The following is a 12,018-nucleotide window of genomic DNA, read 5'->3' as shown; positions in this document are numbered from 1 at the left end:
TTATTAAAGTTTCTCTTATCACATTTTTTAAATATTTAATCCACCCATATTCCTGCGAGAAATGTCTATAAATTTGCGGTGTGTTATTTTTATTTCACCTAATGATTGCAGTAGCATGAAACTTAAAGTTGAAAGATCCCGTAGTTTTATATATATATATATATATATATATATATATATATATATATATATATATATATATATATATATATATATATATATATTTTTAGCTTTATGCCTTTTTTGGCTTTTTTATTTAGGAACAAAAGTTCATTATTGTGGTTATTTGCGTTTTTTTTTTGAAAAAAAAACGCAAATAACCACAATAATGAACTTTTATCTTTTAAAACATAATTACTCAATATATTGCTTCCATTTTGATAACTTTGGAAATAGTTGCAAGATTACTCGTTCAAGAACTCGATTAAAGATAAATTAAATTAAAACCATGTAGAAATTGTGAATGTCTGATTGGTTTCGAAGGGCCAAAATCTTGTAAACTATGCTTTAAAAATTTTGTTTTCTGTCATTTGTTATACTCTTTCCAATTCAATATTAACTTCTACATTTTGATTTGAAATAAGTATACATTTTTCCATTTAGTTATGAAACCCTTGTATACCTTGACAATTTATCTGCCATGACGTTGCGGTTAGAGTTTAGGCTCAGAACCATGAGGTTCGATGCCAGCTCGGTGTCAAATAAACAATATTGGTAAAGATGGAGGCGTAAACTTCCTAGTTAAATGCTTCTTCGCTCTGTAATAAGGCCGAAAGGACTTCTTAAAGCATCTTAAACAGCACCAAAAATAAAAATTTATTCATTTGATTTTTGACGCTGGCTATCTTGAGATGCGCGTATTTGTATTTGTTATTAATTCAAAATATTATTGCATTTTTAGGTCTAAAGAGCAAATAAAACATAAAATAAAAAAAGAAAATAATAATTTGTTTTGCATAATAATAAAGTTTTGATTTTTGCAAATAATAGTTTTAAAAGAAGTTTTTTTAAACATAATTATTTTTAAACATAATTATTTTAAACATAGTTATTTTAAAACATAATTATTTTAAACATAGTTATTTTTAAACATAATTATTTTAAACATAATTATTTTTAAACATAATTATTTTAAACATAATTATTTCGCTATTTCAATCGTTTTTGACCGCCTTGTTTGTTTTTACTTCAGTCGTAAAAATTGCGAAAACACAGTGTTAAAAGGTCTTTAGTTAGATAAATTTTTAAGAGAATTTTTATTGTTTCGTAAAACTGTATATAATTTGTAAAAACAAAAAAACAGTAGAAACAATATAAATTTTATTTCATATTATTAAAATACTTATTTGCACACGTAAGCACAAAAATGCGCTAAGCAAAAAAAGCGTCGTATTTTTTAGTGTATATAGCGCATTAAAAAATTTATTGGCAGTTTTGAAACACCCATTCAACATAAACATCCGCGCATAAGCGTCTCACGATTGTGCATGCTTGATTTTAACAGCAGCTATTATTTGGAAAGTTTTTGGTTTTTATTTTTCAACCGAGGAAAAAAAAATTAAATACTGTTTAAAACTATTTGAAATTGATATTTAAATTAAAAGAAATGTTATGAATAAAGTTTAAAAAATAATTCAAATAAGTGCGTTTACCTAAGAGCTATTGAAAACAACCAGCAAACAATTATTTTCAACATTCCTCGACTGGAATGATTATTTTACGTTTGATCTTAGTTTCTCACATACTATTAAACTATTTTGGTATAAGCAAAGCAGAATCTAGAGCTTTTGGTTTTAATGCATTTTATAAGCAGAAAATACGTGCCAATGTTACTTGTGGGTCTCCTGCAGAACAATACTTTAACACTACAGAAGGTTATATATCGCCGCGTGAAAGGCAACTTTCTCTATGTGATTCCGTCAACCCTCTTTATGCAAGACCTCCGTCGTTAATGTTAGATGGAGACTTATACACCTCTTGGCAGTCACGAAACAACATTGACATGGCTTATATTACAATTGACATAGATAAGGTAAGAAAATTTATAGATATTTTTTAGTTTATTTGATTTGAATATTAATAACTAGGCTTTATAGACTTTTGTAAAGCTTGATAGATTAAACAAGGCTCTGGATATATAAGTGACATTGGTAAGGAAGTAGGTACGAACCTCCTGTTTAAATTCATTTCCGCGGTGTTTTACGTTAAGATCTAACTCTTGGAGCACCTTAATAACTAATTAAACAAAAAAAGAAACTTCTATTTATAAAAGATATGATTTTGTGACATTTTGAGTTATTGTAAATTTTGATGAACATTTTATTACAATTTTTCAAGTTACATCTTTTTATTAGCTTTAGGCCTCATGCCAGTTATTTTTACTGTAGTGAATTTTGTTGTGCTTTGTATTTATGGCGTATTGGGTGCGTATTAGGGTGTGTCATACCATTTGATTATTTAGAAGTTGTTTATAAAAAACCCGGTATATGGAAAACAGGAGCACAAATATTTCAAACTTAAAAAAACAATTTTAAAAAAACTTTTGTTAAGTTACCGTAAAGTTTGAACATTACATACTTTTAGATGATTTTTTGTAATTAATTATTTACTCTAACCACGGTTGCCCACGCATATTTTTCATGCAAGCATTTCTTTACACCAACATTATATTCTATGCGATAAAAAATGACAAAAAAATTTATCAAATTGTCAAACTAATAATTTATATATTATTTTATAAGGCAAAACAGCACTTATACTTTTCTTATTGTTATATTTTTAGTTGTATAGTATTATCTCTCAGCGTTCAAAAATTATGACAATATAGAACTTGCAACCCCCTCAAATTGAGGGGTGTTTAAACTTTATATGGTCATAATTTTTGAACACTAAAATATTTTACTATGAAATTTAAAATTTATCGATGAATATAAGTCTAGTTGAAAATAGTACAAAATATTTTTCATCAACTTGTTGCTCTCACGTTTGGGGCAGGAGGGGGGGGGGCAAAATTTTGGGGCTTTTTTGTTCCCAAGCTCCAATCATCGCAATTTTTTGCAAAGCATCCTTATTTGACATTAGTATAAACATATTAATGTTTGGAGTTTGTTCTATGTCTGGAAGTTATCTATCTCAAAGACCAAAAAATGCTTTGGGCGTCCCTGCATTTTATATACAATATGAAAGGTAAAAAAATTGGTGTACAGAAGCGTATAACTGATATAAATTCATGAGCTTTTTATATTCCTTGTGTCTGTCACTCCTTGAATTTGGTTGTTGCGGATGCAGTCCAAGGATGTTTAGAAATTATGTATTTTTTTCACAAATTCAAGCTATGTATAATTTTTTCTCTGCAACTACAAAAGCGTTGGCAAATTTTTGAATAAAAATGTTGCAAATTAACAGTAAAGTCATTAAGTACTACCAGCTGGGAAAGTCATGTGAGTACTGTTCGTGCTCTAAAATTAGGATTAAAAGAAGTTTGTCGTGCATTGAAAGAAGTTGTTAACATTGAAAAGGATTCTATTACAAGATTTACTGCTGAATCGCTTGTATCAAAATTAGACAATTTTGAATTCATATGTGGTGTTGTGGTTTGGCACGATGTATTAACTGAAATTAATTGTACTAGCAAACTATTACAATCTCAAACTGTTGACGTGAAGACTGCTGCAAATGCATTAAAGAAAACTATAGATTTTTTTGTTACTAAACACACTGAAGTTTCTTACAAAATACATATTTCAAAAGCCGAAATTCTAGCTAATGATGCAAATTTGACAGACTTATTCAGTTCTATTTCACGTAAAAGAGCAAGAAAAAGAAAAAGATTTTTTGATGATGAACCTTTTGAAGAAGATGGTGATATACAACCAAACCAAAAATTCGAAAAAGTAGTTTTTTGACGTTCTCTTTAAAATAGCTAAAAAATAAATAAATTAACGATTTGAATGCTTTGCAAGTTTTGATATAACAATAGAACCGTTCGAGTTTTTGTATGATATCAAAGATATTGGTAAAATAGGAGAAGACATATTTAATAAATGCAAATTACTGGAAAAAGTATTGACTCATGGTGAATCAAAAGATGTGTGTTCAGAGGATTTGTTTCTGGAACTTAATTTGTTATCTCGGAAATTAGATGGGGAAAAATCACCGGAATCTGTGCTTAAATAGATCTATGATAGTCAGCTTAAAAAACTGTTTCTAAATGTCAGTATTTCCCTACGAATATTACTAATATTACCGGTAACAGTGAGTACAGGGGAACGTAGTTTTTCCAAATTAAAATTAATAAAAAACTGTTTTCGATCAACAATGGGCCAGTAACGTTTAAATGGTTTATAAATAATTTCGATTGAAAACAAAATTGCTGAATCTGTTGATATTGATACTTTAAGATTGAATTTTGCATACTAATGATACTTTTGATTAAATCTAAAGTTAGACGTGTTCCGTTTTCTAACTATTAAATATGTTTAAAATCAATAAAATTGTTAAGAAAGTTATTTTATTTAAAGTATGTATTGTTTTATGATTTTAAAAAAAAAATACATTTTTCGCAAGCAAGCTAACGCTTGCGAGCTCGTTTGGAATTTAAATCTATAAGGCGCCTAATTTATTCTCGCACTCATATAATATGTTTCACGAGCCGGCTCTGTATATATATATATATATATATATATATATATATATATATATATATATATATATATATATATATATATATATATATATATATATATATATATATATATATATATATATATATATATATATATATATATATATATATATATATATATATATATATATATATATATATATATATATATATATATATATATATATATATATATATAAATATATATATATATATATATATACATATATATAACCCAGCTTTAGTAGACCGACCAGCAATTAAACCATTTATCAATGTTATTTTTGAAGTGATTAACCGACTTTAAAATAACAAAGAAATCTTACAGACTGTTCCAATAGGGCACTACACGATTGCTTAAAATTTTATTCCTGGCTGAATTCTTAATAATCTTTCTATGGAGTCTGCACTCCGTACCTTGCAAACCACTAACTAGGCCATTGGCTGTTAATGGGCTGAGTGTAGGATTTTGCCATATAACTATATTAAAGTACTTGGAAATTTTAAAATATTGGATTAAGCCACCTCTGATTTTGCTTTCATATAAAGTTGTTAAACCCAACTTAGCCAGACGTGATTTATAACTCAGGTTCCGCAACTGCGGCAGTAACTTAGTAGACACTTCTGTACCTGTTCAAGCTTTGTAATATCTTTCCTAATAAATGTATTTCAAACCGGTGGATAGTATTCAAGCAGAGGACGAACATAAGCTGTGTAGAGTTTGAGAAACATACACACATTCCATTTTTTAAAGGTTTTCTTAAACATTCTTAAAACTATATTAGCCTTTAGTGTTGCTTGATTTATTTGGTCGGTCTGTTTGAGCTTGGTGTTTATATAGATTCCGAGTGTTTTTTCAATACAGACATTCTCTAATTGAATAAGATTTTGCAGCATCATCCATTATGTAAAGAGAGTCATTGAGATACAATGAATGTTTTTCCATGAGTTTTTAAATTTTACACTTGCTGATACTGAAACCCAAACGTCACAGTCTAGAACACTCATTTAAAGAATCCAAGTCAGTCTGGACATGGACGAAATCATGAATACTTTTTAATTTGGCATTTAGTTGACTATCATCAGCAAACAATTTCCAATAATTTCCGATAAGCTTTGAAATATCATCGATAAAATAAGAAAAAAAGCGGTCCAATGACATATATGTAAACTATATGCATATGACCTACGATTCTATAGTAGGGGGTTGACTTTTCAATTTTTTCACTTAAAAATGAATGGGTATATTTTTAAAACCTGACATCATTAAATATGTTTATATTAATGCATGCTTTTAGATCTTTGGTTGCAAAAACATCCCCCGTAAAAACGTTTTTTTTTTAAAATTTTTTTTTAAACAAGCTAAAAAGGTAACCTTTTTTTACGTTTTTTATGCATTTTTTATTGTTTTGCACGATACGAATAATGATAATATATATATAATTTTATGTATAAAACGACAATTAAAGATGAAACTTGCTTCTGCAAGTGTCATCTTTAATTGTCATTTACTGTCACAATAAGCGTGTTCAAATCAAGGTGATTATTTTGTATTTACTAAAATCTACAATTAAAATAATTAAAATAAGTTATTTATGTGTGCTTAAAATGTAAAACAGATTTAATTTTAAGCGTCATATGTAACTTACAATCATAATTAAGGTATACTTTATTTTTTAGAAATGTCAAGAATAAGCTCGCAGATATCTGGAAAACCTGAAAATATCAAAGCCTGGTCTTAAAATCTAGTCCACTTTAAGAAATCAAAATCAGCAAGATCTCAAATACCCAAAGTTTTAGAGCCACTTGAAAATTTGAATAAAATGCTAAAAGCTTATTCTGTTGTTGGTTGGTTTATTTGCTTATTAAATTTAGAAAAGTCAGTTTATTCAAGATGTAAAAGAGTTGGCGCAGAATTATCTGATTCAGGGCCGGCGCAAGAGTATATGGTGACTGTGGCCATTTTTCAATTGGCGCCCGCCCCCTCCCTCCCTCCTTTCCTCCGTATAAAAAAGATAAATCGTATTATGGACATTCGTGGTGAACTTTCAATATTTATTTACAATTTAACCTTTCTTGCTTTTACAATAGCAAATGATTTAATCATATCTTCTTCTTTTGCAATTGCTTGTTCTATTGATAACATTGCCAGATCATCCATTCTATCCTGCTTCATTGTTGAGAGAATATACGTTTTGATTAACTTCATTTTGGAAAAGCTACTCTCTGCTGTTGCAACAGATACAGGTAGAGTTAAAAGTATTCTGAGAGAGACAAATAAGTTTCCCAAAGCTGCATTCAAATTGTTTGAACAAATAAAGTCTAAAATATTTCTTGGAGAGTAGTTTCCCTCATAATGATTTCGCAAATATTTCATCTCTTCAAACAAGTAACATCCAATCCAGAAACATCTTTCAACTCATTGCAAGATAATAATTTTTCTAAATCCATGCATCTTTTTAGTAATTCATCTTCAGTAATGTCCTTGGCATTTAAACTGTAAAGAAAGTTGAACTGATTATTATGCTGCATAAGCATTTCAAACCGATCCTGCAAAGATGCAATAGCGTTATCTAAAATGCTGTTGAAGAAGTTAATCTTAAAATTGTCTTCTTCAGTTATTGATTCCTCTTGACTTTCATAAGCAAACATTCTTTTTTTGGTACGACCACGCTTTTTTTTCAAATTCGGGCTCAATATCTAGCTCAAAAGACAATTTCCTTGCAGTTTCTAACATCTTTTGATGTTGTTCATCAGTTCTATAATCTTTAATATACTCCAAAGTGTTAGAAATTAATGAAACAACCTGAGGAATGTTTACATTGACTTCTTGAAGAGATTTGCTTGTTATCTCAATCTGACTCAGCACATCATACCAAGTGGTAAGGCAACAAACAAATTAAAAGCCAATTTTCTGCAGTAGTGCTCTGGACTCAGATTTGTTTTTGGTTGCTGTTACTGATGGTACAGGTAATTCGATATTCTAGAAGCTGTCTAAAGCTTGTATTATCTCTCTCAGTTGATGTCTTAATGCATTAATTCTACTTTCCCATCTGGTTTCACAAAGTCCTTTCAAAGTTAAACCTTTGACAAATTGACGTAAAACATTCCATCGCTGAGTTGAATATGAGAAAAATACAAACAATTGTTGCACAATGTCAAAAAATGTTATTGCGTCTAAACAGCTTCCAACAGCATCATTGACAACTAAATTCAGTGAAATTGATGAGCAAGGAACATAAAGGGCTCGTTAAATAAAAAGATGAAGGATCTTGGCTTGAACTTCGTTTTGTTTGCCTCGCATGTTCGATCCATTATCATACCCTTCTCCTCTTAAATCTTGCATAGAAATTCCATGATAACCCAAAGTTTCTAATATTTTTTCAGTCATTCCAACGCCTGTAGTACCAAAAATGTCAATAAAGCTTAAAAAATGCTCTCTTATATTAACGTAGCTTTCCTTTTCATCTGGAGTGGGCAGTATTGACACAAAACGTAGAACTATTGTCACCTGTTGAGTTTGGGAAATATCTGGAGTACAGTCAACAATAATTGAGTAGTATTTGCTTGCCTTCAAATCAACAACTTTTTTCTTTGACTGCTTTAGATAAAATTTGAATAATTTCATTTTGAATATTTCTACCCAAGTAATGACTGTAAATTTCTTTGCTTTTTATTCTCCTGATATGCTCTTTCATCACAGGATCAAACTTGGCAAGCAGTTCCACTATTGTCAAAAAGCAACCATTATTTTCATCATAAAGTTTATCTGAAGTCCCTCGTAAAGCTACATTTTGAGACCCATGAAATTTTTATAATGGAAATTTTATAAAGTCGCTCTAAGACATGCCGCCAGTGTTTTGTAGTTTCGTCCCTTTATCTCTGCTGGACTGCATCAATTGTAGATGATCCTTTGAACCTTTTAATAAGATCATGCCAGGTCATATAACAATTCAAATGATCTAAACTTGTCTCGTGAGCATTCAATCTGTTATTTAAGTTTTTCCATTTTGATACGTCTTCACCAGAAACCTCAGTGATCTTTTTAGAAAAGAGTTTGCAACAGAAGCAAATGGCAGCGTCTTTTGTTTTAGAACAAACTAGCCACTCACGTTTATACTTTTCCCCATTTGGTAGCTTCCAAAAATAATGACTTATATTAAATCTTCGTTTTCTTCCTTCTTGACTAGTGAAAGGAAAGTCAAAATCCATTATTTGAATCTGTCAATGACACAGTATTTTTAGGCCAGCTTCCAACATCTAAGTAATTATCGGAGATTTCTGGTTCAACTTAGCATGTTTTGAATCAATGACGGCGTCCATTTGATTGCTTGCTTCAGAATGATTACAATTAAGATCATTTTGGCTAGTTGATGACTCACACTGTAATCAAATTTTTAAATATTAGTCAAACTTTTAATGATACTCTAGTCATATTAAATATATAATGAATTGTTAAATGTTTGATTTTCTTACCTGAATGTTTTTAATACTTTTGGAATTAATAGATGGTACTGACACAACTTCTGAGCAAGTTTTTAAATACTCCTCCAAACTTCCCTTATACTTTGACAGGGAAATATTTTTTTCTTGTTTTCTTTTTAGGTTTTGAGCTCCTGATAATTTTTTCTTCCAAACATGATGGTTATTTTTATATCCTCTTTTGAAACATTTTTTTGTTCACTTAAATTTGTAAAGAGTAAAAAAATGTAACATGCATTGAAGTGAGTTAGCTTCATAAGCAAAAACTTGTTCAATGTGGATTATACCAGTAGTACTGTATAAACTGGTTTTTTAGAGTTCCCGCAATTATGGAAAACTTTCTTAAAATTTTTTTTTATAAAATTGAAATCTTAATCTAAAAACAACTTTATTATTAACTTATATTTATTTTTAATTTCTTTTGTTTTTGAATTTTGAATTTTCTATTTTTTGACGCCTCCTTTGAAGCGGCGCCTGTGGCCAAGTGGTGCTTGGCCACGCTGTTAAGCCGGCCCTGATCTGATTTATGGCTCAAGCTTAGTTTACCAAATGTAAATGAAAGGTCTATAAAAAAAAAGTGGAAATTCACATTAATAAATATCATTCAGTTCAAAAATCTAAACAATGTTTTGAAGAAAAGTGGGATTATTTATTTGATATAACTAAAGTAAATGGTAACTGGGTTAGCAACAAAGACAAAGCATTTCATTTCTTACAAGTGGATACTAATCGTAAAGTTGGTTATTGTACATCAAAAACTGTTAAAGTACATCTAAGGCTAACATCCATCTAAGGCTAGCAAGAAGAGACCTAGCATACCTGAAACAAATACAGTAGAGGTCAGTAACAACAATGAAGAAGGCAATGAAAAAAATGATGAACAAGATTCTAGTTATATTGCTCCAGAAAAAAAAGTTAAGAGAAATATGAGAACATCACTGTGGCTGTTAACTTAGTTAAGAAGTCAAAACTAAGTATTAAGAAATCAGCAGAAGTTTGCAAAAACTTATCTGAATGTGGTGTCAATGTACAAGCCCCATCTAAATCTTGGGTTTATAGAGCTACGATGTTAGCAGCTCAAAAAATGGAAAAGCACATGATAAGTAATTTAAAAAGTGAGAATTGAGTGTTGCATTTTTGAAGGTAAAAGAATGTCAGAGAAGGAGTATCAAATTTTGGTTTTAAAAAGTGCAGAAAAATAGGTGAAACTAGCCCTTTTTAAAACTAGATGATGGGAAAGCTAATAGTATTTACAGTGGAATAGTTGAAGTGTTGGATAAATTTCCACTATGGAGTAGTAATAAAGTTATAATATCTGATACAACAAGTGTGAATACTGGGAGTAGAAATGGAGTTGTAATTCAACTGCAAAGAGAATTTGAAAGATAAAATCTTGAAACATTTCAATTTATTAGTTGTCAGCACCATGTGTTGGACACAATTTTGAAACATACTATGAATGAAATTCTTAACGTAGGAGTGTCAAAATCGCCAGAATTACATGACAAATTTATTAAAGACCTGCAAAAAAATTATGAAAATTTGAAGTCAAGCTTCAAGCAAGGTGAACAAATTTGTAAAGACTAATAAATGGAGAGTCGACATTTGTCGACTTTTGTTTGAATTGGTACAAATTTATGAAGATAAATGGCAGCTTTCCAGCTATAAACTTCAAAAGTCTGCCACCGTTACACAATGCCAGATGGAATTCAAGAGCAATCTATGCCCTTCTGGCTTTTATTTTAACTGAATTGGATAATAATCAATTGCGCTTGATTTGCGACTTCATTGCATCAACTTGGTCTGATATATGATTTTCTGACATGCCATACTCAGAACATGATTTTAAAAATTTTAGAACTAGCCATAACTTCAACTTCAGCCATGAAGACCTTAAAAAGATTTTGGTCACAGGCGCCCAGCAGAATACAAGGAATTCAGAGATCCAATATTTGTGCTGAAAGTGCCATAAAAGTTATGCAAGAAATTCATGTCAGAGATATAGGCAAAATGAACTACGGATTTATTCTGCAAAACAACTTTTAAATTGTATCTTGTTTAACTAAAAGTTATTTTGTCAAAATAAATTGTTATTTATCTTCTAATTTGTTGATTTTTATGTATTTCTCAAACAAAAACACATTTTTCTAATTACGAGGGACGTTTTTGTAACTTGAGTCATTAGAACTTTTAAAATCGGTAATCTAATGTAGAATGTCATATTTTGGCACTATACCCAAGTATAGTTGTGAAAAAGTCAACCCCCTATTCTAGAGATCTGTTAGATCACGTGAACGTGAACTGGAGGAGGTTAATGTAAATATAAAATTTTGTTTTAAATTTTAAAACTACTTTATAAAAAAAATCTTAATGCAACACATCTTGCATAAGCAATTCATCTTTCCGCTGAACCATATGCGTTTTATGTTGTATAAAAACATGTAATATGTTCAAAAAAAACTTTTTTCGGTTTATATTAACTTGGAGTTTGTTAATAAAATGTATCTGTTCAGTTTTGTTTCATTGTTTTGAGAAAAATTTTTTTCAGAGAAAATTTATTTCGAAAAAGAATAAAAGAGCAAAAATTTTTTGATATTTTTTTTAAATAAAGACATAAAACATGATTCAAGAAGGATGCATGCAAACATGCATGTTTTAAAAATGACCGAACGTAGAACTTAACCTAAAAATGAAACCTATTTTCTTTTATGTATTAAAATTTTCAAGGTTTTTTTTGTAAAAATCTGGGTAACTGTTTAGAGTGCTCATAAGCCTGGTTTGTGTAAAGAGTTGTTGAATAGCCTTAAATTTTCTATTTTTTCAAAAACCATAAAAACAAATTTTTGTTTTATATACTTTATAATATACTTTTA

At 29.5% G+C, this 12,018-nt stretch overlaps 1 protein-coding gene across 1 annotated transcript in view; it reads left to right on the top strand.

The window, feature by feature from the left end:
* Positions 1-1,430: 1,430 nt before the first annotated feature.
* Positions 1,431-12,018, top strand: part of LOC100197510 (laminin subunit alpha-1) — a 119,733-nt gene continuing 109,145 nt past the window's right edge. Inside the window, exon 1 of the mRNA XM_065815339.1 lies at positions 1,431-2,032. Coding sequence (XP_065671411.1) covers positions 1,709-2,032 — 324 coding nt within the window. The 5' untranslated portion in view covers positions 1,431-1,708. The remainder of the gene's footprint in view (positions 2,033-12,018) is intronic.

This window comes from Hydra vulgaris, chromosome 13 (genome assembly GCF_038396675.1).
Source record: "Hydra vulgaris chromosome 13, alternate assembly HydraT2T_AEP".
Classification (NCBI taxonomy): domain Eukaryota; kingdom Metazoa; phylum Cnidaria; class Hydrozoa; order Anthoathecata; family Hydridae; genus Hydra; species Hydra vulgaris.
Note: the sequence above shows the minus strand (reverse complement) of the source record. Positions and strands in the feature narration are given on the sequence as shown.